General features: G+C 39.8%; 1 protein-coding gene across 3 annotated transcripts in view; it reads left to right on the top strand.

Moving 5' to 3' along the window:
* Window positions 1-8,782, top strand: part of cops3 (COP9 signalosome subunit 3) — a 283,931-nt gene extending 275,149 nt beyond the window's left edge. For 2 of the 3 annotated variants that reach the window (XM_070901098.1, XM_070901096.1), the window contains 3 exons: window positions 5,327-5,440; window positions 7,847-7,927; window positions 8,428-8,782. In XM_070901098.1, the coding sequence (XP_070757199.1) occupies window positions 5,327-5,440; window positions 7,847-7,927; window positions 8,428-8,481 (249 nt within the window). In that variant the 3' untranslated portion in view covers window positions 8,482-8,782. The remainder of the gene's footprint in view (window positions 1-5,326; window positions 5,441-7,846; window positions 7,928-8,427) is intronic. The other variant, XM_070901097.1, reaches the window with a different exon arrangement.
* The last annotated feature ends 1,579 nt before the right edge of the window (window positions 8,783-10,361 follow it).

Below are 10,361 nucleotides of genomic sequence, written 5' to 3' on the forward strand. Positions count from 1 at the left end.
AATTGGAGGCAGACTATTACATCTTTTAATGGAAGATTGGATAAGTATTTAAAGTGGAGGAAGATACAGAGCTATTGGAAGAAATAGTTTTGAATTGCTGCAGCAAAGAGCCAGCTATGACACGATGGACCTCCTTCAGCGCTGTAAAACTAAATGGTCTTTATAGGCTGTATCAGTGTTTTATCAGGGGTTAAATTACAAATGAGTTCCTTTACCACACAACTTGCAGAGGTGTTCTGCATTTTGTACAATGGTAAGGCTGGATTTCCTGCTCCTGTTTCGCCCGATCTTGGGCGGACTGGGACAGAAAATTGACCTGGGAGCTGCCCTGCCAGCTTGTGGCCAGTCTCTGGGATTTTCTACTGTAAATGATGAAGAATAATGAATACATCTGCCCAAATATGGGCGGACATATTCAAAGTGGGCGGTGATGATGACGCAAGGAACCGCAACAATTTCCTGCTATCCAGGTGTGCAGGAAAGGATTTAAATTCTAAGTGGCCCCCGAAAGGAGTGCAATTGAGATTGATTGCAATCCTTTCACCAATTACAGTTAATTTTTTTCCCAAAAAGTTGGCTCTACTCTTCAATTGCTGGAGGTGCCTGAGGCCTACAACAGCCATTTTCCTCACCATCCCCTCTCCTCTGCCATTATGGGGTCCCTAACACAGATGGGAATCTGCAGGTGTCCGTGGCGGGTTCATTGGGAGATGCAAAGCCCACCACGCCGTCATCAAACCGCGTTTAAGCCAAAGTGGAAAATCTTTGCTGGTAATGCAATTAATATCTTGCTACAGAAACATTTTAAAGAGCTAAAAAGTGTGGCATTTTTAATGGCTACAAATTTACTATCAGAACAAACAGCTGTTTCTGTCCTTTTTGGGGTCGTACGTTCACAATCTGTATGTACAAAACATATAATTCTATTGAATTATATAGGTTTGCTAAAATATCTGTTCATAATGGAATTGGAGGTAATCTTACAACATGCGTCAGTCAGCGATTAGGAGGTAGGAGACAAAGACTAGAGATAAAGGGACTGTTCTATGATTAGCAGGGATGTGGCAAATGGTGTTCCCCTGGGATCTGTACTGGGGCCTCAGCTTGTCACCATATTTATTAATGACTTGAATGACTGTGCAATACTCTATTCTTTCAAGTTTACAGATGACACAAAGTTAGGAGGCACAGTAAGTTGTGTAGATGGGAGGAGGAAGTTGTAAGTGGGCATTCACTGATGAAGTGAGTGTCTTTTAAAAAAAAACTTTGGCAGATGGACTTCAATCTGGGGAAGTGTGAGGCCATCTACTTTAGATCCGAGAAAGACATCTGAATATTTTCTTAATGGTGAGACACTAGGAGCTGGGGGAGGAGCAAAAGAATTTAGGTGTCCATGTGCACATCACTAAAAGCTAGTGTGCAGGTAGAAAAGTAATCAAAAAGGCTAATGGAATGTTGGCCTTTATTTCAAAGGGGTTGGAAAATTCCCAAAAGTGAGAAAATGATGCTTCAGTTGTACGGAGCCTTGGTCAGACCTTATTTGGAGTATTACATTCAGTTTTGGGCACCAAACCTCAGGAAAGATATATTGGACTTGGAGGGGATACAGGACTAAATCACCAGAATAATAAGAGGGCTTAGATTTAAATTATGAGGACAGGTTGCATAAACACGACTTGTATTCTCTTGCATTTAGATGGTTGAAGGGTGATCTAATTGAGGTGTTTAAAATGGTAAAGGGATTTGACAGGGTAGATAGAGAAACTATGCCGAATAAGAGGTTATAATAAAATTAGAGCTAGGAGTGAAATAAGGAAGTACTTTTTCACACAAATGGTAGTGGAAATCTGGAACTCTCCCAAATGCTGTGACTGCTGGGTCAATTGAAATTTAAGACTGAAATTGTTTTTGTGTAAGGGTATCAAGGGATATGGAGCAAAGGTAGGTAAATTGAGTTGAAGTAGAGATCAGTCACAATCTAATTGAATGGAGGAACATGCTCAAGGGGCTGAATGGGCTACTCTTGCTCTTTTTGGCAACATTATAAGCCTCTTCCTTTGATCTAATACTATCTTTAACTTCCCTTGTTAGCCACGGTTGGACCACTTTCCCTGTGGGATTTTTGTGCCTTAAAAGGAATGTATGTTTGTTGTAAATGATGTCTTAATTCTTTAAATGCTAGCCATTGCTTGTCAAATCATTACTCTGGTTCTGCTCTGTTTTTAATGAGCGACGTTGTTTCGGACAGAATGCACTCATGTTTAAATACCCTGTCAATTTTCTTCCCCATTGCCCAGACGGTGAATGTCAGCAGGCTATTTTACCCGGTAGACCATCATAGTTGTTTGAAAACCCTTCAGCAGAGGTCATTGGATAGCAATCAGGACAGTACTCTCGCCGACTTTTTGTTTCATTCCCTAACCCAAGAGCCATTTGTAGTACCTAAATCCGGAACTCGGGTCTTAAATCTAAACAAAGGAAACTACGTAGGAATGAGGGGAGAGTTGGCTAAGGTAGATTGGGAAACTACATTAAAAGGCGTGATGGTAAACAAGCAATGGCTAGCATTTAAAGAATTAAGACATCATTTACAACAAACATACATTCCTTTTAAGGCACAAAAATCCCACAGGGAAAGTGGTCCAACCGTGGCTAACAAGGGAAGTTAAAGATAGTATTAGATCAAAGGAAGAGGCTTATAATGTTGCCAAAAAGAGCAGTAAGCCTGAGGATTGGGTGGATCTTAGAATTCAGCAAAGGAGGACCAAAAAATTGATAAAGGGAAAATAGAATATGAAAGTGAACTAGCGAGAGACATAAAAGCAGACTGTAAAAGCTTCTATATGTATGCAAAAAGGAAAAGATTAGCAAAAGTAAATGTGGGACCCCTTCAGGCTGAGACAGGAGAAATTATAATGGGGAATAAGGAAATGGCAGAGAAATTAAACAAATACTTTCTGTCTTCACTGAAGACATAAAAAAGCCCCCGGAAATAATGGAGTACCAAGGGTCTAGCAAGAATGAGGAACTGAAAGAAATTAGTATTGAGGAAAAAAAAATTGCACTGGAGAAATTAATGGGACTGAAAGCCGATAAATCCCATGGACCTGATAGCCTACATCCTAGGGGTTTGAAAGAGGTGGCTATATAGATAGTGAATGCATTGGTTGTCGTCTTCCAAAATTCCATAGATTCTAGAACGGTTCCCACAAATTGGAAGATAGCTAATGTAACCCCGCTATTTAAGAAAGGAGGGAGATAGAAAACGGGGAACTACAGACCAGTTAGCCTGACATCAGCAGTTGGGAAAATGCTATAATCTATTGTTAAGGACATGGTAACAAGGCTTTATTGGATTTATGAAAGGGAAATCTTGTTTGACAAATCTGTTAGTGATTTTTGAGGTTGTAACTAGCATAATAGATAAAGGGGACCAGTGGATGTGGTGTTTTTGGATTTTCAGAAAGCGTTCGATAAGGTGCCACACAAGAGATTATTGAACAAAATTAGGGCTCATGGGATTGGGGGTAATATACTAGCATGGATTGAGGATTGGTTAACGGATAGAAAACAGAGAGTAGGAATAAACGGGTCATTTATAGGTTGGCAGGCTGTAACTAGTGGGGTGCCGCAAGGATCCGTGCTTGGGGCCCCAGCTATTAATCTATATCAATGATTTAGATGAGTGGATTAAATGTAATATATCCAAGCTTGCTGATACAAAGCTAGGTGAGAATGTAAGTTGTGAGAAGGATGCAAAGAGACTTCAAGGAGATATAGACAAGCTAAGTGAGTGGGCAAGAACATGGCAAATGTGGAGAAATGTGAAATTATCCACTTTGGTAGGAAAAATAGAAAAGCAGAGTATTTTTTAAATAGAAACATAGAAATTTACAGCTCAGAAGGAGGCTATTTCGGCCCATTGTGTCTGCGCCGGCCAACAAAGAGCCGCACGACCCTTCGTCAGTAGCCCTAAAGGTTACATACAAACCCATGAACATTAACAGAAAGGCAAAAAGCACCCAGCCCAACCAGTCCGCCCCACACCACTGCAACACCCCTTGTACTAAAAACATCTACACTCCACCCCAACTGGAGCCATGTGATCTTCTGGGAGAGGCAAAAACCAGATTAAAAACCCAGGCCAATTTAGGGAGAAAAAATCTGGGGAAAATTCCTCACTGACCCATCCAGGCGATCAAAACTAGTCCAGGAGACCAGCCTGGCTGTATTCTCTTCCCTGCAGTGAGAGATAGGCAGTGTTGGTGTTCAGAGGGACCTGGGTGTCCTTGTACACAAATCACTGAAAGTTAACATCTAGGTACAGCAAGCACTTAAGAAAGTAAATGGTATGTTGGCCTTTATTACAAGAGGATTTGAGTATAAGAGTAAAGACGTTTTACTGCAATCATATAAGGCCCTGGTGAGACCGCACCTGGAGTATTATGTACAGTTTTGGTCTCCTTACCGAAGGAAGGATATACTTGCCATAGAGGAAGTGCAACAAAGGTTCACCAGACTGATTCCTGGGATGGGGGGGTTGTCCTAGGAGGAGAGATTGAGTAGACTAGGCCTATATTCTCTAGCGTTTAGAAGAATGAGAGATGATCTCATTGAAACATACAAAATTCTTACAGGGCTTGACAGGGTAGATGCAGGGAAGATGTTTCCTCTGGATGAGGAGTTTAGAACCAGGGGTTATAATCTCAGAATAAGGGGTCAGCCATTTAGGATTGAGATGAGGAGAAACTTCTTCACTCAGAGGGTGGTGAATCTTTGGAATTCTCTACCCCAGAGGGCTGTGGAGGCTCAGTCTTGAGTATATTCAAGACTGAGATCGATAGATTTTTGGATATTAAAAGAATCAAGGGATATGGGGATCGTGCAGGAGAGTGAAGTTGAGGTATAAGATCAGCCATGATCTCATTGAATGAATAGTGGAGCGGGTTTGAGGGGCCGAATGACCTACACCTGCTCCTAATTCTTATGTTCTTATGTTCTAATGACTGCTGTGACTGAGATCAGCCAATTTAGAAGAGACTGATTGGAATAGATTGAAGCTGTGACCTAGTCTATTCTGCTCAGTGTTACACTCGTTGGACAGGCATGATTACTTCAATATTATAATCTTGCTCTGCGTTCATAAATTGACCAAAATCTTGGTAGATGCAACAATATAATGCCAATTTATATGCCGTGATTGTATTCGCTCTGGAGGAAATTATTTTTGCCTTTTAATCTTTGTTTAAATCTAGTAAAATTCTATCATTGCATTTGCTGATGAGAATAATTAGTCTTTGATTTCATGAAATTAACTTTCTTTCAGATAGATGATGGGGAAATATATGCTAGTATTAATCAAAAGGATGGTATGGTCAGTTTCCACGACAACCCAGAGAAATACAATAACCCAGCCATGCTTCTCAACATTGACCACGAGGTAACAATTTATAAGTTAATAAACCGAATGTTGACTTTTACAATTGAGACAAATTAGAATGTCACAATTTAATGTGTCAAAATCTTCTCCCATTACAATTACTATTAGTAACAACTCTGAAAATACATGATGGATACACGATTAGGAGCTGTGCGATCTGATTTATATGTTGCATGGATATGGTAACACTTATTTCAATTCACTGCCCTTGTGTTCTAGTTAATGGCACAAGTGAGTATCGGTTGTATCCCCTGGCTCTTCATCGTGTGTTCTGTTTACTTTCTCTCTCTATCCTCTTCTGCTTCTCTCTCTTTCTTTCTTTTCCTTCCCTTTTGGGTGAGAGGTGTGGCAGGAAAAGAAGCCCCTACCAACTGCAGGCTACATTTTGGATGGGGATTATGGGGAACAAAAGTGGCCCTCAGCAGCTCCCTCCCCATCCCCAATCACTTGTGCTCCTATCATGCTCTACATCCCTTCACCTTTCCACTATTTCTTTCCCTTTCTGACAGTCACTTCACTACCCCTATCTCTTACCTTATGAGCTACTTGCTCAACTCTCTTATCCCTAGCCTACCTACCTGTCAGTTTCCCTTCGAGGCTTTGTTTACTTTCAAAATTCAATTTGTTTTTATTTTTAAAAAATCGAATTAAAATGATCAAAACTACCTGTGTGTGTGTCTCTATTTGTGTCTTTCTTTGTGTTTCCATTTTTCTCTCTCTCTTCTCCTAGATGTTAGAAATTAGATTCTCTGTTTCACAAGTATATGCTATTATCATTGACTGTTTCTAACTCTCAACAAAATACTGGTGAGGTAATTTAGCTGGTGCCAAAATTCAAAATTTTTTTTGAAAATCGAAGTAATAGGAGATGAGGAAAAACACATTTTCTTGCCCCTTGTGTTCGACCCCTCTGATCCATGTCTCTCTCTTTCTTTCCCTCTCTCTCGCTCTCTCTGGCTCATGGAATACAAAGTAAAACCTTGAACCACTATCATTTTTCTCTGACATACAGCCTCGCCTTGCATAGAATGTACAGCACAGAAACAGGTCATTTGGCCCAAAGTCTATGCTGGTGTTTATGCTCCACACAAGCCTCCACCCACCACTACTTTATCTAACCCTATCAGCATATCCTTCTATTCCTTTCTCCTTCATGTACTTATTTAGCTTCCTCTTAAAAGCATCTATGCTGTTCGCCTCAGCCAGTCCCTGTGGTAGTGCGTTCCACATTCTAACCACTCTGGGCAAAGAAGTTTCTCTTGACTATATTGGATTTATTAGTGGCAATCTTATATTTATCAATCCTAGTTTTGGACTCTCATACAAGTGACGCCTTCACTATTAATTTTCCCTCTGTAAAGCTTTTGAAATTTGTCCCCTGCCCTTTCCTTAGATAATTTTGAAAAGCTTTGAGTAGAAACTTGTGAAAGCTAAAGAAAAAGTATTCCTTGGGTTGGTTAATGTAAATGTTAAAATAAAGTAAAAATATAAAATTCTTAAAGGGGCTTGACCGTGTAGGTGCTGGGAGGATGTTTCCCCTAGCTGGAGAGTCTCAGAATAAGGGGTCGGCCATTTAGGACTGAGATGAGATATTTCTTCACTCGGAGGGTTGTAAATCTTTGGCATTCTCTACCCCAGAGGGCTGTGGTTGCTCAGTCGTTGAATATATTAAGGACAGAGATCGATAAATTTTTGGGTAGTAAGTGGATCTGGGGATAGCCCGGGAAAATGGAGTTGAGGTAGATGATCAGCCATGGTCTTACTGAATGCTGGAGCAGACTCGAAGGGCCGAATGGCCTACTTCTGCTGTTTCTTGTGTTCTTATTGGTGCATTCTGGGAAATTGGGTGCTCTGCACATGCTCAGACAGAAAATTCAGCTCCGTGTCACCACTTTGGGCAGAAATATCAACTCCAAGCTTTTAGAAGCAGCTGAGTCCTTCAAGTAAAAACTTTAAAAGTATACATTGAATTGTCCTTTGTGCATTTTAAATCCTTCATTAATTACCTCATTGTAAAATATGGAGTTTTTGGATTTAAAAGAAAAATTGGTTATACCCTTATTTTGGGCATTACAAATTTCAGTTACTAAGGATGGCTGAACAAAATTGTTTAGAAATCATTTTGAGAATTGTGGGAACCCAGTGCCCAGATTACTCTGATCTTTGTGTATTCCATTATAAATGTGGACTTAAGCATTTATACTGGAAAAAGTTGACACACAAAGTGTGACAGAATGACAACAGGAAGTGAAATGATGCAAACAGGAAGTATGTGCGGGCACAAGATTTTTAATATTTTCCAGATAGATTGGTTTAACAGAAAACGGACTCCTAAAATAGCAAACAACATGCAATTGTTATATTAATAGGCTTACCAATCGAGTTTGTTTTTATTTTAATCTTTAGATGCAGAAATGTATAGAATTAGATGAGAAGCTGAAAGCAATGGATCAGGAAATTACTGTTAATCCACAGTTTGTACAGAAGGTAAGAAATGGGTGGTAGGATTGATTTTATTTTCATTTGTTCTTGGATATGGACAACACTAGCAAGGCTGCATTTATTGCCTGTCCTTGGATGCCGTTTAGAAGGTGGAGAATGACTCTCATCTCAAGCCGCTGCAATCTTTGTGATGGTGGTACTCCCACAGTAGGGATAGGTAGAGAATTGCAGGATTTTGATCAAGTGATGATGAAGGAAGAAAGATTATATATGCAAGTCAGACTAGTTCAATGTGCTTCAGAAGTATCTAAAATAGTGGAAGTTTTTGATAATTCAATACATGGAAAATGTTAAATTACTGCATTTAACATACACCACTCATTATAACCTGAAATTTAGAAAATGCTTTTTTTTGGTGACTGGTGGTGCCCTAGTAAAGTAACTAACGTCATAACATAGCATGCAGTTGAGTGACACTTCAGCAGCACGACAAACAGGAGTAGAAAACCCTATGATGTCATTTTTGTGACTTTTTGTTTCTATAGAGCATGGGCACCCAGGAAGATGACGTAGGAAGCAAGGCATCAAGTTATTCATAAAAAAAAAACTAAACAGTGTGTGAGAGCAACAACAACAAAAAGATACAAATTAAAAAGGTGCATTTGGTTCATCAGCAGGATAAAAACCAGGAAACTGAGGGAATGGATTTAGTCGCATGAACATCAGGAGAGAAAATCAACTGTTGGTTTTGATGGGAGATTCCCTCTGTTGTTAATGCTTTCAGAACTGTTTTCTTGGCAAAAGAATCTCTGGGTAGGAATAAATCTATCGCTGTTTTATATCATTGTTTCACGGTTAACACCATAGCTGTGTTAAATAAAACTGACCTTTGTTTCTCCATTTTGTTTCTTCGCTTTTTTTTTCTGAGTCCCAGTGGAAAGTACTGGAGAGCTATTTTGGAAAATTAACTCGAGGCATATACTGGGATTGTGTGTTAGAGTACTTTTATATACATTGATGGATTTAATGGTGGTTAAATGAAAATGGAGAAATACTTACTCCAATATATACTCCAAACTTACTTTCTCGGGTTCCTGTTGGGATACAATTGTTCATTTCAGCATGATGCCTCGGGGTATACTTTTGAATAAATCTTGGCAGGTCAAATGGACGTGATCCATTTGCAAAAAGTGTACCTCTTCATGTAAGTGCACTGCATGATTCACTAATTGACTCGGTCAGTTCTTAATCTACTTTTGCAACAGTGTGTGGTTCAGTTGCATTTTTTTCCACATGCTGACATTTTTGAATCTTGCCGTTCAGTTAAATACTCAACGTCTTGAAATATTTAACTATAAATTCTATACCAAATTAAAGTTCTAGCAGTAGCACCCATGTAAAATGCATCAATTTGTGTTTTGTTTGCTAAGGGCACATTGCAAGAAGTCATGTGGATTGCTTACCCCTTATAAATGGAATAAATCCTATAGTACGTAAGGAACTGTACAAATGCTTGAGATGGCTACATTCTGTATCTTGGTTCATTTAGAGCATTTTAGCAGAATGTTACGAAAATCCAAGACTCTTTACACCCATGAAATTGTGATTATGTTGTCTGGACAAAGATACCAATTTGATCGTGTCTGTCATGTGACATGTGTTTTTTTACACATTAAGCTTGAGGTTTATGCTGAGTAAATTAGTGATTTCATTAGTAGTTCACAAGAAGTCCTGGAAAACTAACTTTAGTGTTTAACTAGTTTGTTCTTCTACAAATTACGGTTGAAGCAATTTGATATTAAAATTAAAAGCACATGGTAGCCAGTTAAGATTTCTCCCACCTATTCGAGTGGTTGCACAATCAAGCCTGGAATTATTCAAGTGGCAGCTAAATGCTGCAGTGAGAGAGACGGTAGGTTTCTGAAGAACAATTAATAGATAAGCTGAATGACCTTCGTGCTTTGTGAAGTCCTGGGGCATTCTGAAGGTCCCATGAAAACTTTCACTGGTTTTTATCCAGGCCACTAGGTGGCGTGCTCCCTGAAAGTGTCTTCTCCAGGGAGTTCAACCAACTTTTCCACCTATGGAGCATCGCCCGTCTCTGCCCCTGCCTCAGCTCATCTGCTGCTGAAACCTTCATCTTGTTACCCCATCGACTTGACTATTCTAACGCACTTCTGGCCTTCCTCCTATGTTTTACCCTCCATAAAGTTGAGGTCATTCAAAACTCTGCTGCCCATGTCCTAACTCGTACAAAGTCCCGTTCACCCATCACCCCTGTGCTTGCTGACCTACATTGGCTCCCGATTAAGCAACGGTTTCCATTTTAAAAGTCTCATCCTTCTTTGCAAATTCCTCCATGGTCTCGCCCTTCCCTATCACTAATCTCCTCCAGCCTCAAAACCCTCTGATATCTGCTCTTCTAATTCTAACCTCTTTTTCATTCACTCTGCCATAGGTGGCTGTGCCTTCAACTGCC

The sequence above is a fragment of the Pristiophorus japonicus genome, chromosome 15 (assembly GCF_044704955.1).
Source record: "Pristiophorus japonicus isolate sPriJap1 chromosome 15, sPriJap1.hap1, whole genome shotgun sequence".
NCBI classification, from domain to species: domain Eukaryota; kingdom Metazoa; phylum Chordata; class Chondrichthyes; family Pristiophoridae; genus Pristiophorus; species Pristiophorus japonicus.